Raw genomic sequence first — 23,718 nt, forward strand, 5'->3', positions numbered from 1 at the left:
TTCTGAAAAGTAACTGGATTGATATGCCCTGAAAGGTGTACTACCACTGATTATAGGTATGAAGTATGAATACTTGCTCTGATGCAAGATTCTCTTTGATTTGCTCCTTACCATAAAAACCTTAGGTGACTCTCACTGCTACCGATAATGACTTTCTCAGAAGTAGCAGAACTTACTCCAACAAATAGACAAGAAACAATGAAAGTTCCAAAATTAATCTTGTGTCCCTTTCTTTGTTTTGGGACAGCTTAGCAGGGGAAAGTTGGGAATTATTTCCACAAACTCAAAAAGACAACACTTCCTCAGTTCAGATTTGGAAAACTTTGGTGCAGCAGTTACCTATGAGGTCTTTCTCTTTTTACTATGAAGGTGAAGGCCTTGCTTTTTTTGATAGAGGTATTTTGTTGGGTTTTTCGTTGTCAATACAATGTGGATTCTTTGGACTTTGATACACTGCTGTTCTTGAGTTTCTCTTTCTCTGTAGCAGCATTCATACCATTTAAAAATAATCTTTATGCATGAAATGTAAAAATGAGCTGACAATGAAGCAGTCAGTCATCTCTGTTAATATTCAATATACTGTATTAAGGCCATAGTGAGACCACACAGAGGGACGGATTTTAAGTTCCAGACTTGACAGCTTGTGCAAGCAGTTTACTGAGTAGTAAGCCGCTTTTATGAACAATACATGCAAATGATAGCGCTACTATGTGTTCCTAAAGTACACACACTTCTGTTGTTTCTAAACAAGGTGTAGGTTTTTTGGTTTTGGGTTTTTTGTTGTGTTTTTTTTAACCTGCTCCAGACTTTGTTAGGAGAAAGGTGATGTTTTCATGTGTGATTATAGTTTAACAATTTACAAACACTGCAGTGCTAAATTCGGGTAGATCAGAAGTGTGTCTAATAGAGAAGGCCTTTTTGATGAGGTCACATGGTCTGTTAATTGGACACTGAACCTGCAGGCATCAACATATTAGTGTTTACCTGTGTGAAGCCACTGTGTAACAATGCATCAGAATCTGGCTTTTACATCACATTTTTTCATACAGACTTTTAGATACTTATAGAATAGCAGTGTTTCAGCAAACTATAATTTCATGTCTAGCTCAGGATTTGGTTCTAAACAGTAACTGGCATCCTGATTCTAGTGCTAACTTAAATAACATCTTTAATCTTGGATCGTATGCATTTTGTCAAATAAATTTATACTCAACTTTTGTTAGTGTGACAAAATAAAATACTTTGTACATCTGGCCAGTTTATCATTGTGTGTTTGTGCTTTTGTGTTGTTTTTTTAATAGGTAATTGGCAGATTGGGGAAAAATGCCTTGCTCCTTATCTTGAAAATGGGAAACTTCATGAAGGAACAATATCCTCTATTGAAAAGGACAAGAATGGAAAATCGTTTGCTGTCGTGTCATTCTTGGAGTCTGAAGAAAGGAAAATACTAATAAGTAAACTTTGTAGAGTCGAAGCCAGTAGAGGACCCTCAAAAAGCTTAATATGTGATGATGGAGATCTGGAAAAGCCTTATTTTCCTGACCGAAATCTTCTGTCTCCTGCAGTTCCTTTTAAATTATCTGACAATGGTGATTTTATCCCGTATACAATTAACAGATACCTGCGTGATTATCAAAGGGAAGGAGTCCAATTTCTGTATGGACACTATGCTAATAAAAGGGGGTGTATTCTTGGAGATGATATGGGTCTTGGAAAGACAATACAGGTATCTTTTTGATTGTTACAGTGAGACAATAGATAATTTTTTTGACTTTGTTTTCTGTAAGTTGTAAATCTTTTTTAAAAGTAACTTTTTTAAGAAAAGCCACCTTGTGGAGCTTAACCTCCCTTTGCTATTGTGGAGCTGGAGGAGGCAGGATGCAGCCATCCAGGACAGCACTTACAGCCAGGAGTCCTTGCTGATTTAAGATTCACTCCTGACAGGCCACAAAACTGAGGTGTGGCTCCTTTTAGTGTAAGCATAGGTGATTACAGTAGTTAAAATGTTAGTATTCATTTTATGTTTAATTTGCTTTGAGAAATGCTACCTGTGCGTCATGAAAGTAATTTGCATTGGAGTATGCTAAAAGTACTTGCAACCCTTATACGACTGTAGCTCTTTCAGTGTCTTTCTTCTTTACTGAAAACAAATAATTGACTGTACTGGGAAGAAGGAGCAGACACATTTACTCCCTTCTCTGGAAAAAGTGCTTAGATATTCCACGTTATTTGTATCACTCTTTTGGAAATACAGCTTGAGTTGATGAAAGGACAAAGTATAGCTGGATTTTTCCATTATGCTTTGAATCAGTGTGGCCCAAATGATGTATTTATTTTACTAAAATTAGAGTGGTTTTATGTTTGAAAATGCTCTTCCATCTGTCTCACTTCAAGTTAGCAGCTTGAATCCTATAGTGGCTGGTGTTTGTCCCCCTCTCCTTTCTCCCTTCACATGTCAAATGCAAGCTCATTCCTTCACTGCAAAATACTGGCTGTAGCATCTATTGCCCTTCCATTTAGGAGAATGTTGACAGACACCCTTCAGTGCAAAGTATTGTTCTGTAGCAAACTTGGCAAGTGGAATGAGTAAACTAAATTGCCAAAACCTCTCTGGATAGAGGGTTTAAAGGATATCATGGATTGTATAGCCACTGCTGATCTGTAAACAGATGTTTATTAGAACTGAAGTGTTTTGCCTATGCTTGGCTGTGTTTCTTGGCCCTGGAAGTTTAAGAACACTGTAGTTATGGAAGTTTCTACTCAGAACTGCAAACAACCTGACTTTGTATTGTAAAAATAATCTGTATGAGATAGTAGTAAACTTGGTAAACTTGGGGGGTGGTGGTGGAATTGAGCTGTCTTGCTTGCATTTCTTGTAGCTTTTGAATCTCAAGAGTTGATTCTGTAGTGACCTAGCCATGTTTGTCATACAGTTACAGTGTGTTCCTGTGTGGAATTCACATCTGATGGTTATTTCTTTTCATCACAGCATCAAGTTCACAGAAGGGTAGAGGTTTTGAGGAATATCTTGTGGGGTTTTTATAAAACACAGTATTTATGCTCAAGTTCAGTATGGCTAAGGCAGTTCAATGGATATGAAGTGAAAGAGGATTTCACTTCTTTAGAAAATATTAGTATGTATGAAAGAATATTTAAACTACATCAAGTAACTGATTTAGTCCTATAAAAGACTTGTCTTATGCTTGTGAGTTGCCTGAACCTTACTGTTTCTGAATTATAGGATGGTTTATGAGGTGAACACTTTTCTAGAAAATGTTTGCGTTTAATGTTCTTTGTAGTCCTGATTTTTGCTTAAATTGGCCTGACTCTATGGCGCTCTTATTTCAAGCTGAAGTTGACGTGAAGGCAAGTAAGTACTGTTGCTTAACATGACTGCAGTAAGTTCATTTCCTATCAAGGCCTCTTGGTTGCTTCCAGCTTTATCTGGAGGAGCCAAAGGTTTCTCAGCAGAGTTGCTCTTTTGCAGCCTTTGCTATTGCTACTAATTTGTGATGTGTAATCCTCCTAAAAAAGGAGAATCTGGAAGACACATGAAGATTTTATGTTCAGTTGAATTTTATTTTTATTATCAAAAGGATTAAAGTCAAACAGCATGTGCGAACTTGCAGTTTCTCTTAGCCTTAGTATATATAAAATACTATGTATAAAAATGTTTTGGTTTCTTTACTTCTGTACATCTCTTTCCCACCTTGCAGCCCCATATGTGGTGGCTTTCCTCTCTCTTCTGCTCATCTACCTACCTTTGGGCTTCTCAGGTTTCTGCACTCTTGGCTGGCTGTTTTCTCCCCATCATTAGAGGGAGAAAGCTATGGAAATGTCCTGGTTTTTTTGGAAATTTTTAGCTGACAGCTTTATCTCTGTGCTGCTATGAGCAGCTGTGTAGCAGCCACAAAAGGAAGCAGCTGGAGCTAGTTGCTCTGAGTAAAGGAGGCCTGTTGAGTTTTCAAAAGAAGGGCACCTCTCTGATGCATCTGGTCCTTGCTGCTGCTTAGCCCCATGGATACTATTTATCCCAAGTGGATTTTATGGTTTTGCATATTCTGGCCAGCTATCTCTGTGCCTTCTTTCTGTTTTGGATTACTATGGGAGCAGCTTGGAATAGCTGATGCTGGGATGTATGTCCTTTCTGTTGTGTATTAAGTGTGTCCTCATAATCAGAGGGAAATCACCTTGATCACTTTGAGGCAGATGTGAGAATATAGCCCAAACACAACAGAAAGAACTAGTTTTGATGTTAACAGGAATTAGAAGGAAAGGAATGTACAGAAAATGTATACCTAGAGGTTAGATTTTTACCAACACACCTCTTTCTTCTGGTTTTTCATGTAAACTTCAGGTGTCCTGAAAATAGAGGAGAATTGCAAGGCATCCATCATCTCTAGTGTTTCTTGGCTTATAATCTCTTCTGTATTTTGGGCACTCTTCCATTTAGAGGATGAAAGAGAAAAATAGAACAATTAATTGCTGTTATCGTGAATTCAGGATTCTCCAAGGGAAGGGGTTCCCATTTTAAAAACAGGTCAATTTAAAACAAACAAAAACCCCAAACAAAAAAACTCAATTGCTCCCCAAAACCACCTTACTAAATTCCATCTTGGGCTTTGTTTTAAATGTTTCTTTTTATTGGAACTCAGTCTTTTGTTTGTGTTCTGGTGGTTTTTTTTTTTACGTAATCATTGTTTTCTTTCTTCAGGTAATTTCATTTTTGGCTGCAGTGTTGCACAAAAAAGGAACACGTGAAGATATTGAAAATAATATGCCAGAATTTTTACTGAGAACAATGAAAAAAGAATCAAGGTGTAATCCCAAGAAGGTACAGCTTTTAGTGATACAAGTTCATGGATTTTGGTGGTAAAAGGCAATACTTGGATTAGTTCCTTGTTTGCTTTAAAGGTTTATATATATTCATTTTTAAAATTCAGCTAGTTGGGTAGGTTGGGGTTTCATGGCCTTCCTAGTACTGTTAGGGAAGCCTTCAGTTTTCCAGACTGTCATAGTGCATTATCTAGCTGTTATTGTCTAATCTGCTAATACTGTTGGACTGCACTAACACAAAACATTTGGAAATACCTGGATGAGATTTATGGCTAGAGTACTTTGCAAAACCTGTATCAGTGAGTAGAAAAATTAGTTTCATGTGATTGTGTTTCTAAAGTACAAAAACCACGTGTGTCTATATTAACAGGATATTTATATAATTAAGGCAAATGCATATATTTAGAAAATTAATTGCTAATTTTCTTGTGACCTCCCATATTTTTGTGAAGGATTGTCATAATGTCAGCAGTAAGTCTGACTCATAATCCAGGTAATCAAATGCAGTTACAACAAATAAAGATACATGTAAAAGTTTGTGTGAATGAAAGAAATCTAAACATCCTTTTAATTTTACCCATCATAGGACCCATGCAATTTCTGTTTTCCATTGCTGTTTTTATTTTATTGGAATAATTGTAATGTTTGGCAGAATGGGTCATACTGCTATAGCTCTGTGAATAATGGGTACAGGTTTCTGAGGAAATACAGAGAGTAAGAGGTAAAGGGCAAGTACTTGATGTGGAAAAGCCAGAATGCTTCTGACCTGAGTTGGGAAAGGCCTAAGCGACCTGGTCTGAATTCAGTGTTTCCTCTGCTTTGACCAGAAAGTTGGACTAGAATCTGCCTGAGGTCCCTTTCCACCTCTATCGATTTTATTATTCTATGATATTAAATGAGTTGCATGAGCTGCCTTAAAGTTTTAAAGCTTTTTCAGGTCTTTCTGTTTTGAAGTCATGTGATGACTAGACTGGTGGGTTGGGGGAAGCTGCTTATCTTCTTCATCCTTTTGTTTTCTCCATTTGTAAAATGCTTTATAGTATACAGATACTGTAACAAAGCAAAATGATAGTATCTCATGTCTTGTTGCAGTTGTTAGTGCTACTTACTCAAGTTATAATCTGGGTTTTTTGTAGTATTAAATTATTTTTTTCCTGTAATATTTGCATACTGTGAGTAAACTGATTATTTTTTTATTTATGTTGACTCTTCAGATTATTTCCATGCTATACTTTGAAGTGACAAATTGAACAGTTCAAATTGTTCAGTAAAAACAGTAAAATAAATCTCAAGACTTTGACTTTCCTTATTGCAAAAGTATTATGTTGTAGTTTTTCTAGTAATACTATAACATCTGTTGGTTTTCAGACTTTCCTCATAGTAGCCCCTCTTTCAGTGCTCTATAACTGGAAGGATGAGTTAGACACGTGGGGATACTTCAAGGTCTCTGTCTTACATGGCAGTAAAAAGGATGATGACTTGAGTCGCATCAAGCAAGGGAAATGTGAAGTTGCCCTTACAACATATGAGATACTTCGCCTGTATTTGGATGAATTTAACAGGTAATGATATTAATGCATTTTTCTACACACATTTTAACTGTCTAATTTTGCATTGTTCTTTGCAAGTACTTATTCTTTCTGTGTAATGCATTTACTTTTATTGTGCTGAAGAGGAAAATCCCATTTAACTACCTTTGAGTTTACCCTATACTATCTTTGTAGTGGGATGCTTGGGAGAAGTAAGTGTTTGCGTAGTTTCATAAAGCTAGTCTTTGCTGTTAACGCATTCAAGTGTTCTCTAAAAGATGCAGAAATTGCCTGTCTGAAAACTGGTGGTAGCTGAAAGACATGCAGAAGATATTTCTATCTTTCAGTACAGTGTAAGGAGAAAAAAAACCCTGTTCAGAAGGTATTTTCCTTCTTATTTACACTTTTCACCAGCATGATGAAATACTGGATGCCTAAAAACTTTGATATAAAGGGTGTGTGTGCCTCTATAGTTATAAATACCTCATGGACTTAGCAGAATCAAGGTTTTCTGACAGCAGATTGTATTAGAAATCCTACTTTGCTCCATAGCTGTCAGCATTTTTTAACTAGGAGTTTTGCCTGCCTTTTGGCTGTGTTCATCATACTCTCATCTGATCCTAGCTGCCCTCTTCCCTTACATCATCTTGGAACTAGGGTACAAGTTGCGTGAATAGCTAGTAGCGGCAGCCTGCCTTTAGCAGCTGATGTTGTCAGTGGATGTGCAGATCTTGTCATTTTAGGTGTCAAGAAAGGTCCAGGTCCCAGAGAGCATCCTAGTGGTCTGGGCAGCCATCACCAAAGCAATCAGTTCTCCATCTCTATTATGTGCTCAGTTCTGAAAAAGAAGTGCAGATAGGAGAAGACTAAAGGACTTGTGTTAGCAGTACTGTAATTCTTGTTTTTCTGAGGAACTCTACAGGCTTGGTCATGGAATAGGCAATGATCAGGAAGTAGGTGCATGTGCAGAGTAGATCTTGTGTGACTGCTTGCAAATATATTGCTTCAGCTTACATATTTACTAAACTCTTTCTGCAGAGCATGTGACTGGATGGGCCTATGGTCTTGACACTGGAAGAGGCTTGCTTGGCTAGAATGATGGATTGGCCTTAAAAACTGGTCTTAAAAAATTAATTATCACTAGTAAGAATACACAGGCTCAGTTATGCATGTAAGTCAGCATAATGAGAGAATGAGAGATTAAGTTGAAGGAGCTAGCGTATGCTCAACTGTTAGGATCCATTCAGAAGCTCCCATCATTAGCAGATTTTAGGAGTGTAAGGAACTTGGATATAAGTGAATGTATTTAGCAGGCATCAAAAATGCCACAACAATGCAGCCTTCTCAGGAGAGAGGTTTCTTTCTAAACATGCCCGTTTCAACTTTTTGCAGCTTGAAGTATCATCAAAGTGGATATGATTTTGTTTTGAACTGTTCATTCATATATATATAAAGCAATCTCCTAAAGTTAATAAACCTCTTCCTAGGGACATGATGACTTAAATTAGTATTACAGTGTACGGGTCATTCTACCTCCCAAGTTATATGCTTGAACTGGCTGCAAAGTATCTTTAGATCCCTGCTTCTAAATGCATTCCTCCTAGCCACAAAATATTGAAACTCCTCTGCCATATTGGTAGATAGGTATCAAAGAAGCTGAGTGATGCTTTCGTGTAGGAAACCAGAGATTGAAATGCTTCAGTCTGCTTCTAGTTACACTGGATAGGTTTTGTTGGGAAAATGAAGTATACCTGTCTTAAGCACGTTTCAGTAGTTTATCTTCAAAGATTTATTTGACTTTTCTAAGTCCTACTTATGAGTTAGTGCTGGTGAGATGTGCTGGATTGATTGCTCCAGAGGTTGAAAGCTGCTTTCTTCACAGAAAGCATTTGATACAGTTAGCAGTAGTTCATTTATTTGGCTATGTAGTTTAGCCTTTATATTCAGCTATGGCAATTCAATTTACTAAAAAAACAGAATATGAAGAAACGGAGTGATGTAGTACAATGTAAAACAGGAAAATCAAAAAGTAATTATGTCTCATAATAACCACAGCTACTTGTGTGGCTGACATCTTTGTATGTGTTTGTGAGATGACGGGATAAGTAGTTTTAGTTAATACAGTATTTCTTGTTGATCTGCAGTGTGGAATGGTCTGCTGTGATAGTGGATGAAGCACATAAAATCAAGAATCCAAAGGCTCAGATAACTCAAACCCTGAAATCACTAAAATGCAGCGTTCGCATAGGTCTTACTGGAACCATTCTTCAAAACAATATGAAGGAACTTTGGTGTGTTATGGACTGGTAAATGAAATATTTTTTTAATGGTTAAACACCTCTATATATTAACTGTGCAGAGCTGGATGATATGGACCTATCTGTGTAAAAAAACAACAAACCACAACTCTTCCCCCCCAAAAACCCCCGATGTTTTATGAGAATGTAAGTATGCTTTTCCAATGTAACTATGGAGGTACGCTCCTGGTATGAATTGTGCAGTTACTTAATACATTTGGAGCTCCTCCTGACTAGCTTCTTCGGGGAATTTGGGAAGCGATTAAGATTACTTTCTCTCCCTCCCCCCTGCTCCATGTTTACCATTCTTCTCCAAGGGCTTTCTTTTTTCTTCTTCTGTTCTCTGCACAGTAGATAAGGAATAATTACACAACTTCTGCCAGTCAAAGTTGTGCCTATGCTATGTCCAGTATGTGCAGGTCATTCTGACTTATTTGGAAGATTGAAGTAATAATATTTTGCTGCTTTTCAAAATGCACAAGTGCAAGTATTTGCAAAGCAACAGTCTTGTCCAGGAAAACTTATAATGAGGAGGTAGAACTAAGGCTAGTTATAATTCTAAGCATAGGAGACTTACTGGGGGTGCTTTACAGAAGAGGAGCTAAGCAAACATACCTTGAATTGAGGATATACAGACTGAATTGAAATACCGGGAAAGAAATACTTTGGCGGTAAGCTTAGTGTTGCATCTGGTTCATTAAAACTATGCTGATATTATTAATAGATTGTTGTAAATTGTAGTGCTGCCGGTGATTACTAAATTCTTTTTGCTGTTGGGTTTCTTAAGATTTTATTTAGTAAACTGTAATATCTGCATAAATTGATTTTAATAAAAAGAGTAAAAATTGAAAACATGACTGTTTAGCTTTCAATTTAGGCTCCTGAACGGTAGCAGCCTTGCCGTTTAGAGGTTCTGTGTTTGAGACATCTACTGGTCTTCTGGGCTTTAATTTTTCTGGAGATGGGATGGCAAACCTTTTCCTAAGGGGAGTCTCTTAACATCTGAGGGTCACAGAAAGTAAATGAAAAAATGGTGTGTCTGGAAGTAGTATATGTTTCTATTTATGTACACAGTTTTTATTCATTTCTTTAGTGATTGTTAATTTAAGATCTCTTGCTGTTAGCCAGAAACAATGTATGGTATGCTTTTAATCAATGGAAAAGGATAGACTGCCTTGGAGTAAAGAAAATGCTGTTATTCATTCACAGACCCCCCACCCCTTTTGTTTTTTAATAGGGCTGTACCAGGGCTTTTGGGTAGCAGAGTACATTTCAAGAAGAAATTTTCTGATCCAGTGGAGCATGGCCAGAGGCACACCGCAACTAAAAGAGAGCTAGCAACAGGTCGTAAGGCCATGGTGGAGCTAGCAAGAAAAATGTCTGGCTGGTTTCTGAGGCGTACCAAAGTGCTTATCAGTGATCAGTTGCCAAAAAAGGAAGACAGAGTAAGAGTGCCTACACATTTCAAATACGATGCTAATGAATATATTTCTTCTTTCTTTCATCATGCCTGTAGTGGTTCATGGTTTTTCCATAGACTTACGAACTGAAGAAGAATCCAGAGCCTTGGAAAAAATGCACATGCAGTAGTAGCGCACATTGTTCACATAATTGCTATGATTGCATATTGAAATGGAGTTAATCAAGCATGAAAATGCTCAGCTAGACTTCTGACTAGTGATTTACACATCTATTTTATGTGCACTTTTGTACTGATCTGTGTAAACCCAATGCAATATACGTAAATCTCTTGAAATTCTATGTAGCACTTCTGAATTTGCAGCTTGACATTTCGTGCGTGGAACAGTATGCTTTTAGTTTAACTGCCTCATTTTCGTTCTCTAAATAAAAGAAACCCCTAAACCTAAAGCAGATTGATAGGTCTGTAATCCTGTTTATCTCTTGCTATTGTAAACATTATATAAAGTGATAATACTTTATAGCTGAGTTATCATAAATTCTTATTACATATATTTGTACTTTTCTTTTAAGTAGACAAATATGTTAGTTTGCAGCTAGTTTTGTTTTCAAAATTTGGTATTTATTCTTCATTCTTGACATATAATAATGTCATCTAAACTGTCCTCTGAAGGAAAGATTAACACAAACGTCAGTCAGTCGCTGTTCTAAATCTAGCAGGTTTTATTCTTTTCATTCTCTTGTTAATGTGAGTATATGTTCAAGTTACTGCTGTATTATTATAGCTCAGCATGGTGCTGCTGCTGTGTGGGCAGCCTAAGTTAAGGAAGGATCTTGGGATTTCTGTCTCCTGCTGCCTAAGACTAAAGATGTCAGGGAGATGCCACCCATGGTCTCTAAGAAGACGGCTAAGAGTTTTGGCCATAGTACTCTGTAGATCCTTGCCTTCTCATAGCTTATTCTGTTTGTCCTGCCTGTGGTAGCGCCCTACAACAGCTAGTGCCTAAAAAGAGGAAAGAAAGGGCAAATTAAGCCATTGGCAGAGGGGAATCCATAATTACAATTAACTGTTTATTTCTCTCATTTTTCCTCTTCCTCCTGTACCTCTATAAAAGCCATAGTGAGATTTATAGAAACTTAACAGGTTCTTTTAGCTTATCATTGATACTCCTTTGTAGGATTTTGGGAGGGGATAAAATCAGTATATGTACATTTTTGGCTACAATTTCATGCTATTTTGGTATCAAGATCCACATTTTTTCATTTGGTGTTGGAATTACTTCCTGTAACTATTTGAGCAAATATATTCCTATTTTCTACTTTATTGCCAATGTTCCATGTTTTATGTGGGTTTTTTTGTAGTCGCAGTGCTCTTTTGTATGCTGTACTTAATTGTGATTTTGGGGTTCTGTCTTTGGCAGATGGTGTACTGTTCTCTGACGGAATTCCAGAAAGCAGTCTACCAGGCTGTGCTAGAGACAGAGGATGTAAACTTAATATTACAAGCAGGAGAGCCCTGTAGCTGCAACAGTGGTCGTAAAAGGAAGAACTGTTGTTACAAAGTAAGAACTTGCACTGTTTGAATCTTAGAATATAGTCTTTCTAGCTTTCTGGAGAGAATTTCTGCAGTTGAAGAGCTGATTGAAATGGCTGTGTAGTCGTAGGCCATCTGTTCAGGAAATTCCTATTGGAAAACATGGATGGCTGCATCACAACCATGATGGTGTTAGGTACTTTAGGATTACAGCAAAGCTGCTTTGCATGCCCTGAGCAGGTGGTTGTTATTTATGCAGTAAATTCTGGATCTGTTGTATTAGTAAGTAAAGGGCACCTGTGATATAGTTGATGTTGGCAAAGGTACTATGCTGGGATGCTCAGTATGTGTCAGGCATGCTACTTCCATGTGCTTGAAGTGGTCTGTGCAGAAGCTGCAAATCAGAGGCATCCTGGACCCAGGCCAAACCAAAGCACTGCACAAACTACAAAGAAGAAAATTAACTCTATCCCAGCTGAAACCAGTACACTGGGCTTTGCTTGTGTTACAACTGCAGTTGGGTTGTGTCTTTCAGTGCCACTAAACATGCACTTTGCTTTGCTGCATTGAAGGCAGAACTGTGACAGTAGCCATAGAGCAGAAGCAGAAGTATTGCACTAGTAACAGCTTTGCAGATTTCCTTTGTCTTCTCTGGATGACTTTAACATTAGATTAGTCTAGCTTCATATTTGTTTTGCCTGTATCACTCACTAGGCTCAGATTAAGCATGTCTTTTAAACCTTTAGAAGCATATGTCTCATACTTACTTCTCCCTGTTTTCTTTCTGGCCTGTTTCAATTCTTGCATAGTGGATTATTTTTTTATTTATTTATTTTTTACCAAATGATACAGCTTATTCAGTATTCTGCATATTTCTTCTAAACAATCCCATTGGCCTGTTTAATATTCTGTGGATAGTAGCATTTGTTCTTTGCAGGTTTTTGTTTCCTGTAATTTTATAGAAAAAATAAAATGTTGTTGAACACGATTCACGAAGGGCAGTTGACAGGCCTGCAGATATTTAAGTGATGCTATGGGCTGTCCTATTCCAAAGTTACCCATAAAATTTAGTAACTTGAAAAGGGAAAGGAAAACTAAATTGGCCAACCATAACCAGAAAAAATAGCTGATGCTGTTGCTGCTGCTACATTGTAGAATGCTTGAAGTTGTTTGAATTATGTTACATGAGATGTTTATAAAACTATACATTTTTGCTTTAGAGCAGTTAGCAATTGTAGCATAAGAAGTCATTCAAAAAGCTCTGTTTTGATTTACATTTTAAATTAGTTGTAAAGTTATTGGGTTTTTGTCTACTGAGGAAATCTTGGTTATTGTAGTTTCTGTAGATATGCTGTATGAAATGTTGAGTGAACGATGAGCATAGCTGTTGTTTTTCAGAAGATGTTTTTAATAGGCTCATAAAGCTGAGGAAAAACCAAAACTTTCTGCATTTTTGTTAGAAATACAATATAGATTTCCTTGGGATCAATTATAGTACTATTTAGAATCACTAATACATTAACCTTGTACGAGTAGCATTTTATTTTAGATAACTTCTTATTTTCAGGATTATTTGTTTGCATAAACATTCTTTTTTCTTTGCAGGTAAATGCTCATGGTGAAACAATTAAGTCGCTGCGCTTCAGTTACTTGACAATCCTACAAAAGGTTGCAAATCATGCTGCACTGCTGCAGACAGACAACACTAGCAAGCAGCAGGTTAGTTTTAGAAGTATCTAAAAAACGGACTTCTGGAAAATAGGATTAAAACGCTTGAATGAATTAATTAGCTTTCTTTTTAAGTCTTAACTAACTGAAATTAAGATATTTTGCAAAATTCCTTTTCCATTCAGTAGTTCAGAATGTAGCCCTTATAGATAGAGATGCTAAACAACAGTATGGTCATCTACTTAGTGCATGTCCCAAAATAAGGGTTATAGAAACAATGGAGAGGTTTAGGGTGAGAGTAATTTTTAGTGATTTCTAATAGTGCCATTTCTGCTCTGTTTATGACAAGTAAGAGGGATGTCATTGTGCAAAAAAATAAATAGGCAGTAAGAATGTAGGGGTTTTTTACTCTAGTCCTCTGTATTCAGAGCTGAGTCTCTTTAAATAGTGAGCATTTTCTACTAAAGCACATTTCTCAATGAGAGATCAGTATCAGTTGATCTTGTTACTGTGGCAAGTAACCTAGAAGACCCACTAACAGCAGTTTTTAAAAATACTTACATGTAATCTTTAATATCCAAGAATGAGCAAAAGGATTTAGGGATGTTGCCACTTCTCAAAAGCCACAACAGAATAGAAATGAGAAAATCCTTGCTAGTTTTGGCAAGTTTGTTCCATTAAAGCAGTTTTGGTTTTTAGGAAATGTTGTTGTTAGTGTCCAGGGCCTTATTCACAGTATATACCCAAATGTTTCCTGGTGTATGTGTGTGTTTCTGGTTTTTTTTGTTTGGTGGTGTTTTTTTCTTTTTTCTTTTTTTTTTCTGTATGTAGTTTTTGTTGGAATAACATTTAAGAGTTTAAATAGCCACTGAAATAACAATGTATGAGTATTTTGAGACTTACTGGTTTTTGCAGCATACATAATTATTAATTGCTCCAAATTCTAATGAAGAAACTGATGTTTTATAGTAGTTCTTGCCTTTAGTACTAAAATCCATGACGTGTTACTCTTAGATGAGAGGACATCTTTTCTGCTCCTTTGGCAAGGTAGACTTAAAGTGTGTGGTCATGTTAAAGTTCAGTGCTATCCAGATTCTAGCAACGGAGCTTTATGTGGCTTTTGAACAGTTTTAAGTGCATTTGAACAGTTTAAATGCATTCCGCCTGCACTCCCCCCCGCCCCAATGTTTTGTGGTTTTGTTTTTTTTTTTTGTCATAGTGGTGGGGCAGTATGTAATTCCTCTATTGGCTTATCATGCCAGATGGTCCAGAGAAATGCTGGTACGCAGCTGTTGCATAATGCAGACCTCAAGCCAACAGGGTTCTTGAGAGTGACAGTTCCGGTCAGTCCTGTTGCAGTCTCTGCCTGGGAGAAGGAATTCTGGGCACCTCTTACTCGAGTAGCTAGAATCCATGGTTTCAGATCAAGATCCTCTCTCCTTTATAATGAAGCAAACCAAAATGCACAACAGATGTTTTATCCAGCACTTTTATAGTGAACTGAATAGAACCACCTAACTCTGCTTGAGTTGCTTGTTTCAACCTGTCTGACTTCTTGTATGGCTTACTGGTAACCAACATAACTCTAATTTTGAACACCTGTTCAAACTTTCTGCTTTTCTTCCAGGAAGCACATATCAAAAGAGTGTGCAGCCAGGTATTTTCCAGTTTTCCAGATTTTGTGCAGTTAAGCAAAGATGCAGCCTTTGAAACGATTTCAGATCCAAAATACAGTGGAAAAATGAAGGTAAACCATTCTTTAGATGAAAAATAAGATTTGTAATAGATCTGCTGCTGTAGTACATGTACGTAAGAAAATTTACAGCTGATAGTTGTGGGGTTTTAATCATTCTGTTTACAACGGTGGTACCACAGCAGGTATCTCTTGTCATGGATCAGGATGCCTCTGGGCAAAGACTGGATAAGAGTGATGTGTGATCATAAGATATCCTAAGATGTTAGCTTCAAGTATTTAGTGATGACTAAATGACCTTAATACTATGACAGATAGTTCCATGAAACCATCACACAATGGCAGTCAGAAATATTTGGGAAAGTAAAACAGAGCAAACAAAAAATATTAGGGACTTAATGGTTTGTGCACACCTTCAGTATTGTGGGTAGTTCCAGTCTCTCCTCTCAAAAGGTTTGTGTTGAACCTTGAAAAGGTTTAGAAAAAGTGTCGGAGAAGGGCCACAAAGGTGATGTACTGTGGGACAAAAGCAGCCAAGTAGGCTGGAACTTTCCAGCTTGGAAAAGAATGTCAGGATGAATGTGAGAAGGACCTTTATAATCATGAGTAGCGTGGAACTAGTGAAGATGTGCTGAGTTCTTAACTGTCTTTTCTATCCCTGTGGACCCTTCAAATGAAGCTAAATAGGAGCCATGCTAAGGTGAGCAAAAAAACCAAGTGTAAACCCATGAAACCTCTTACCTCAAAAACTGACTTTCTGTAGTTTCAGAGGCGAGCAGGATGAATAACTGAAAAATGTTTAATGTAGCTAATTAAAAAGAAAACGGTACTAGGCTTAGGAGTGTTTCTGAGCTGAGAGTAACTGGAGGGTGAAAAACTATGCAGACCAACCAGAGTGTACTTTTTTGAGGGGTTTTTTGTATTTTTGTATTGTATTTATGAAATAATAATTATATTGCAAAACATGTATTCAGTATGTTTGCTAGCTGAGAGATAAGTGCAATATAGATTGCTATATAAAAGTAAAAATGGAGATAAAAATTCTGTCACAGGACACTATTACTCTGACCTTTTAAAAAAGATTAGACTATACACTACACTAGTAGTGTACTTCTGTACACAAAGCAATATGGAACTTCTTTCCTGCCAACATAAGAATTGATTATCTTGTATTATTATGAGGAGTTCTACTTTATTTTATGAATTATAGAATAGAAGCACTTTCAAATGCTGCATTTATGACAGCCCAGTAGACTTAACAGAATATTTTTCCACTGTTGATGACCTCTGGTTGTATATATATGATGCTTTGTTTTAGAAATCTGTAGTGTCTATTTCAGTCCATTACAAACTGGACAGAATTTATCGAAAAATTACTGAAAGAATTGCTAACTTTGAGAGGAAGTCTGTTTTCTCTGTTAGGGGAACTTGAATTTTGTGTTCGTGAAATACATCTTAGTATAAACAGAATATTCTGAATTGTGTGGTGATATCTCTGTGTCTGGAAGGAGTTTTACGTAGTGTACCAAGTAGCTATCACTGAAAAATAAGGTGGTTAAGTCCATTGATTTTGGCTTCAGAATAATAATGATGCCAGAAATTGGTTCATATATGTATGGTGGTGTGGTGGCTTTCCCCCGCTGCCCTGCTGATTTGTGTTGGAGGTTTGTCTTGTGAGGAAAATTTCTCTTCTGAATTTTAAAAGAGAAGCTATTTGGGTTGACTTTGGGTTTTATGCTCTGTAAACAAAGTCATGCAGAAGGTATTTCATATAGAAGGTCCCCTTACCATCAGAAAGTTATCAGAGGTTACTACTGTCAGCAGATACTAGATCTTGAAAACTGTTTCATATATTTTAACATGTGTATCTGGAAATAAATGAGGCAAATGATAGTAAAATGTTTTTAATGGCCTTGTCCCACTGTAATGCTTTACATCTTCTGTTCTATAAATAAATTCTAGAAAGTATTTGAAATACTTTTGTAACTTTCATCTGGTAGTATAGAGTGAATAGGTACAATTTAGTTGTTTAAATTGAAATTTAGTATAGGCTACCCAGAAATTTTGACACAGGTGATTATTCTTCTGTAGATGAGCATATTTTAAAAGGAAGAGTTTGTGGCATTTATTTAAATTTGTTCAGGGCAGGGGAGAAGGGCTGTGATTTGCCTATGAAGTTGATTAGCCAGGCAGTTGTAACACTTTTGCAGAGTTGAAAAGGTTAACATACCTGCATAAAGTACCTTCTGTTCTCTTGCCAAGAGGAGAGAAAACATGGGAAAACATAGCTTTTTGTACTATGGAATATGCTTACTGCTGTCAGTAAAACTAGAATTGCTTGAATGTAAATGTGAGAGAGTGGCAATTTAATGTTTCTGTCCTTCCTTGTGCTGTGGTGGCTGTCATCTCTGTCTTGCACGCTGTAAATGCTACAGCGTGCCACCCCAGTTTTTCTGTTCTGAATTTAGGTTTATAACAACAGCATGGAAAAAAGTCCTTATAATCCAAATGTACATGTACAAGCATTGATGGTATACCTATGACTCCAATACAGTGGGTGGTGGGTAATACACAGTGATGTGATCTAAGCCTCAGCTTTTTTGTGGTGTTAACCCTTCTCTGTCAGTCATACTGCATAACACACAGCTTACAGAATATTATGCTTATACTTTCTATTTCAAGGTGAATTTCATCCTTAGAATTTTAACTTGAAATAGTTGAATTTGTGAAAATTGAAATAGGAGTGTGCTGCCTTGTTTGGAAACCACCGTTTTTCTATCATTAAGGAAGACAGAGGACCTGCAAAGTGTAAGGACAAGTGATTCCATTACTTTTGAAACACAAAGATTGCACATTGTCCGTACAGAAGTATCAGGGACTGCTTGGAAAAGCAGTATGATGAATGAGAGTAGTTTTAACAGGCTGCAGTAATTCTCATTACTACTGTGTCTGATTATTTCTACAGTTCTGTTAAAATTCTGGCTCAGAGAGACTTCATAAGTGAAAAGGCAGTGTCTGGGTACTTGAAATAACTTTTTTTTTTTTAAACTACACATGTTAGGTTTCCACAGACATCCTCTGGTGGAGTTTTGGAATTCTGTTCTTAATATAAATCTCTTAGGAATAACTATGTTGAATTGAATTATTTATTTTTGCCTGGCATATTATCGGTATTTCAGTAGGGAAATGGAAGTCTGTTGGAGCACCTTGCAAATAATAGTAACATCTGCCATTAAACATAACCCTAACCCAGACAGGCATGGTTTTGAAGGCTTAAAAACACTGTAGGGTAGCTTAGACATCTGTATACAAACAAGGTATTCTCAAAAGTGAGAGGTAAAGTTTCATCAGTCAGGCAACTCACAATATGTAGTAATGGTGAGATATGCATTTAAATCCATGTGAACTCTTACAAAGAGTGTGTTACTTTTGCTTGAGTATGATCAAGTATTTCTTTTTCAGATTAACAGCACTTAGGATAATATTCTAGTATGCAAATGTAGAGTTTGGTTTTTTTTTTTGGTGCAAAACCATTCTACTTTTCCCTGTTCATCAGAGCTGTGCTTTATTCCAGAACACCTAAAATCAATGGGCATGACAGTGATCCATGTTATTTAAACAAACTGGGTGGATTTGTTTGTGTATTCTCCTATAGGAAATTCATTATTTGACCTGTACTTCAACAATACAATAAATATAATAAAACAATAATACAGTAGCAAAATCCCTTCTATTTTAAAAGCATGTCACTGTTTTTTCTTCTATTTATTTTTCTTAATTTGGCTAAATAAAATGCAAATGTAAGTAATCTAGCGCTTGTTGAATTACCTGATGTGTTTTTATACAACAAAACCAGGCAAAAACTTAGAAACCAGCACTTATCTCACTGGGGAAAAAAAAACCAATCTTGTTTGTACTTTGTTTTCACTTGTAACTGCCTGGCAAACATATAAAAAGGGCTTGTAAGGGATGTACAATTACTATTTTTATTCTAGATAATATCCAGAAATGTAAAATTAATATAAATATACATCACTATTTGGTTGTCAAAAATTTATTAGGTTTTTAGTGAAATGAGTGTTGATTAACGCTTCATGTATTTATCACTGAATAAATACAATTTTTCAAATATTTATTGCCCAGTAGGAGAAAGGTACAAGCATGTAACAAACTTCCTCTTTCCCTTTTGTGTATCACTTCTGTGATACTCTGGAGCTGCCATTGCCAGATGTGGACATGCTTCTTTTGAAAATAACAGTATCACTGTTATGCACAAGACTGTGGATTATTTGCTTCCCCACCAGAACAACATTGTGTGTGGGTGAATTATTGGCATTTCAAGGTCTGTGCAGAGTCTGGGAAGCTGGATCCTACTGTAAACAGAGCAACAGACAAGAGTGGGAGCAAGGAGGGGCATACATCTCACTGATTATTTTAAGAAGACAAGTTCCAAGAAGTTCTAAACTCAGATGTGGCACAGAAAACTTAAACAGTTTTCAGGGGAACTGTGTGCATTTCTCAAATGCAAAAACTGACAAGCTGAGCTAGCGCATAAGTAACATTTTGTTGCAGTCTACACACTGACAGAAATAGCTTCTGAGTTTAACTATTAGTGGTATAATTACATTCTTACAGCAGGATTTCAATGTAGATCATTGAAAAATGCATTCCAGCATCTTCATTCATTATCTTTGGTACACTTATGTTAGTAATGGTTTTTGTTATGACTCTGTTTGGCCTTGCAAACAATTACAGTATAGCCTGTTTAAAGGTTGAAAACACAAGTAAGTGTGTGTGAGATGACCTGTAGATAAAATTTCTTCATTTTTGTTCTGTGGTTGGTTCACAGGTCCTTCAGCAGCTTTTAAATCACTTCCAAAAACACAGGGATAAAGTTCTTCTTTTTTCCTTTTCTACAAAGGTGAGCTCCATATGATTTTTATCACTTAGCTGCAGCAGTAAGTTCTGAAGTGTAAAGCATTGAGGTGACAGCTGTCAACCACACTTCCTTTTTCTCCGTACTATGGGAAATAATGATGCCATACTCCAGAAGCATATTGAAACCTTATGTTATCTCATGATAAAAATGGTGTTAGCAAAACAAATGTAACACTCTGTTGCCTTCCTTTGAGCATTTTTTAAATTGTTGTATTACCTCAGATGTAGATAGCTCATACAGAGTTCAGCTTGTTAGAGCAGTGTCACAGCAAAGTACAGCTGAAGTGTCATGCAACCTTTGTGTTGAAACTGAAAGTAGTTAAATTTCCTCTGTTCTAATGGCTTTTGACTATCAGCAGTGATAAAAATTCATCCAGTTTGAACTTAACCAGTCTTTAATTGGAGCAAGAGGTGAATGAATGTGCATTTCACTTTCAGGAGAATTGCACCTTGATATTATTGTTAGGGAGTAATGTGTTACCTGATATGGTGCAACCTATAGTATGGTTTTCTTTACTTAAATATGATGGCACTAAAAGCTATTAAAAAATTACAGCGAAAATGACAGTTTGGAGTCTTAAATATTTAATGATTTTGTGGCTTTAAGGAGGACTGCAAGTTTAATATTTAGATGCAGCAGTAAAATGCTATGTGTCCTTAAGCTGTGCTTCACAGTGTTCAAGGCCACATTGCTGGTTACTGCAGTCCCTTTCACTCCATCCCTCCGAGCTCTGTGCATACCAGTATGTTTCTTTGTGCTGGCTCTGGTACTCATTTACTGTATTTCCAGTAACTTGCTAAGATGGTAGGAAACTGCCTGCTTGTTGGGTTGAACTGATTCCGCATCACGTAAAGTGGGACAGATAGCCAGGGCTGGCAGATTGAGTGAAACCACAGCAGACCATTATTATCACCTTGAGTGCTGTAGAATCACAGTTAAAGAGAATCAAGGATGTTTGATACCAAAATGGTGACTATTTACTCTCATTTCCAGTGCTTGGTCTATTGAAAATATATTTGAGAAACATGATCTCTGTGGTGGTTTTTTTAAATAAAAAGATCATAGCAAGCACTTAATCTTTATTATTACTGTTTTTCTACCCAGTTGCTAGATGTGCTAGAACAATACTGTATGGCTTCTGGGCTAGATTACCGACGACTTGATGGAAATACAAAATCAGAAGATAGGATCAGAGTTGTAAGAGAGTTCAACAGCGTTCGAGAAATTAACATATGTCTTGTATCTACAATGTAAGTAAATTTAACTTGTAGTGTGATTCATTCTGCCTTTCATAGTGTTTAATAAATAGGTTACTCTGATTTTTTGCTTGATGACCTTGTGAGGGACTACTTTTTTTGAGAATGTGACTTGTTCTCTTGTCTGTTAGTAAACATAGACTCACTGCTGTGGTCTGAAGCTTTTTAAAACACCTGGAGATGTTTACCCTCTCCTCTGCTTTATGAGGATTTCTAAGATCTGAAACAAGTGGGTCTTCTAAATCCTGGTTTTAAATTTCCAGTTGCTGTAGAAATGAGGAAACAGTTTTAAAACATCATTATTATTATTATGTTATTATCTACAGAAAGCTTTCATTTTATTGTGGACAGGCTCAATTTCTCATACTGTGCTAGCAGAACAGCAAGTGAATGTAAACATGAAATGCTATACTGAGCTGAAAAATTATCTCTTGGTGTTACTGTAATTTATCTACCATATTAATTAGCATACATCTATTTTAAAGATTGCTTGAAGTATTTCACTGTCTTTTAAATGTATGTACCTATCAGAGCTGTTTTCCAGTTTATGATGGATAGTGAATTCATTTTCAAAAGAACAATATGGTCAACTGAAATTAATGAAACTATGATGACCATTCTTTATATTATTTTTTTTTCTTTAGTTGTGGTTATTTCCATGTGTCATCTTGGATGAAGTTTTTTACTAGGCAAGGGCAGAAAGGGAACAAAGAGAAACTTTAATTTTCCCGCCCAGAGGAAAAGTCAGTGAAACTTGATGAAACATGCAAACATTCCGTTCTTGCCTATGTAGCCACTCCAGTCCTCCTTTACTGGAAGTGTGCATGTTGTAGTTAGATGGGAGGACCCTTACTATGTTTTAATTAGAAGTCAGGCATAATCTTAAAGACTATGGCAAATGCATGTCAGAACTGTCTTCAGATACTGTCTGGTGCATGTGGGCAGGGTTGTGAAGAGGTTTGTGGTGTTGGTCTTGCATATTTGTTTGTAATCTCTGCTAACTGTGGAATCTGGCCATCAGCTTCCCTAAGATCTTCTTGGGTCCCTATTCCTTGTTTCTGAAGACAGTAGGGAATTACTGTACCTGTAGCATTAGGAAAGACTAGTTGTTTATGCTTCTATTGGTCTGGCTGTGTAATCACAACCTTTTCAATTCTCTTCTATTAATTTATGTAGAAGTAAAAATGAAGGTAAACGGAGATGGGCTTTGTCCTCTATGTTATGACAGCTTGTGAATACAGAGACAGACCAGCTTTCCATGCCTGCTGCTGGTGCTTGAGAAAGTCTTGATTATGTTGTTTTTAGTGTTTCTCATCTTACTGAGGATGGAAGGAACAATGATGGAATTGCAGTCAACATAACCAGTGTTTGTGAAGCAGAACAGGAGGTGCAATTCTTTGTGTAGTTTATCACAGACAACAAGAAGTGATCTTTTTGGTTGCTTGATATACAGTAATGAAAGCAGCTTTAGTTTTGTAATTCTTTGGAAATTGGCAAGTGATTTGTCCCAGTTCTACTCTACAAAAGATTCATCTTCTTACTCAGATTTCAGGTATTGGGACTTTACAGTCTATTCTTTATTTCTCAGCACATAGTAAGTTGACAGAATTGGGTCATACTCTTCTGTTTGTGCGTTCTTGCAAAGTCTTTGGCAAACTGTTCTGTGTAGTCAAATTGTATGAGTTCTGAAGGTCCCATTGCTTGGAGAGCCAAATGCTGATTTTCATTGACAATACTTGCACAGTCTTTTGGCCACAGAAATGCATTCTGCAAAGTATGAATTCCCTGCATAATGATCTTGAGTCTGCCATTATATTCCACTAGTAAAGTTAACATACAACTTTAAATGAGAAGCACCAATCTATAAATTAGAAAACTACACTGCAGACAGCGGTGATGACTTCACTGTTGAATGTACAATGTTCTTGGTTTAGATTCCTTTTTTTCTTTTTTTCTTTAATATCAGCAAAATGCTGTTTCTGCCTGGAATTGCCTATGTATATAGCGCATAGACATTTGGGAATGCTGAATTGGTGAGTTTTTTGAAAAAAAGGGACTTAAACAATAAAGTAAAAAAAAAAAAAATCTGTCTATATAGCTTGACCTCAAGTCTTGCAGTTAATGCTAGTATCAAACATACTCATATAGCTGTCCATAATGCTTTTATCAATAGCTATGGCTAATATAGCTATATGGATAAATATATTTTATGGGTGTTCAGAGAAAATACAATTGATTTCATCAGAGCTTGTAAATGCCATCAAACCATTAGACATAGATTAAGGGTTTCAGCCTTCAGCTCTATGGAGAAGCCGATATACCTCTGCTGGAACTTCTAAGGCTCACAAAGTAAAATCTGCTTCAGAATGCTTCAATGCTGTGCTGGTATTGCTGGGAAATGTATGATTATTTGGAAGAAAAGGGGATTTTTGGGCATGCTTAGAAACAAAATAATTGCTGGAGTTGCTATAACTTGAGAGGAGAATGGCAGAGCTTGTAACTTCATTGATGTTACTTAGCCTGAAGAAGGGGACCTGTATATGTACA

At 36.6% G+C, this 23,718-nt stretch overlaps 1 protein-coding gene across 8 annotated transcripts in view; it reads left to right on the plus strand.

Moving 5' to 3' along the window:
- Positions 1-23,718, plus strand: part of ERCC6L2 (ERCC excision repair 6 like 2) — a gene marked incomplete at its 3' end in the record, with an annotated part of 57,973 nt that overhangs the window by 2,768 nt on the left and 31,487 nt on the right. For 6 of the 8 annotated variants that reach the window (XR_013925103.1, XM_080373203.1, XM_080373202.1 and 3 more), the window contains 10 exons: positions 1,302-1,726; positions 4,715-4,834; positions 6,205-6,398; positions 8,510-8,671; positions 9,900-10,107; positions 11,503-11,643; positions 13,221-13,334; positions 14,911-15,030; positions 19,826-19,897; positions 21,020-21,165. Coding sequence is in view for 7 of the 8 variants with exons in the window: in XM_080373203.1 (XP_080229329.1) it covers positions 1,302-1,726; positions 4,715-4,834; positions 6,205-6,398; positions 8,510-8,671; positions 9,900-10,107; positions 11,503-11,643; positions 13,221-13,334; positions 14,911-15,030; positions 19,826-19,897; positions 21,020-21,165 (1,702 nt within the window). The remainder of the gene's footprint in view (positions 1-1,301; positions 1,727-4,714; positions 4,835-6,204; positions 6,399-8,509; positions 8,672-9,899; positions 10,108-11,502; positions 11,644-13,220; positions 13,335-14,910; positions 15,031-19,825; positions 19,898-21,019; positions 21,166-23,718) is intronic. The other 2 variants (XM_080373200.1, XM_080373201.1) reach the window with 2 other exon arrangements.

This window comes from Falco punctatus, assembly GCF_963210335.1.
Source record: "Falco punctatus genome assembly, chromosome: Z".
Classification (NCBI taxonomy): domain Eukaryota; kingdom Metazoa; phylum Chordata; class Aves; order Falconiformes; family Falconidae; genus Falco; species Falco punctatus.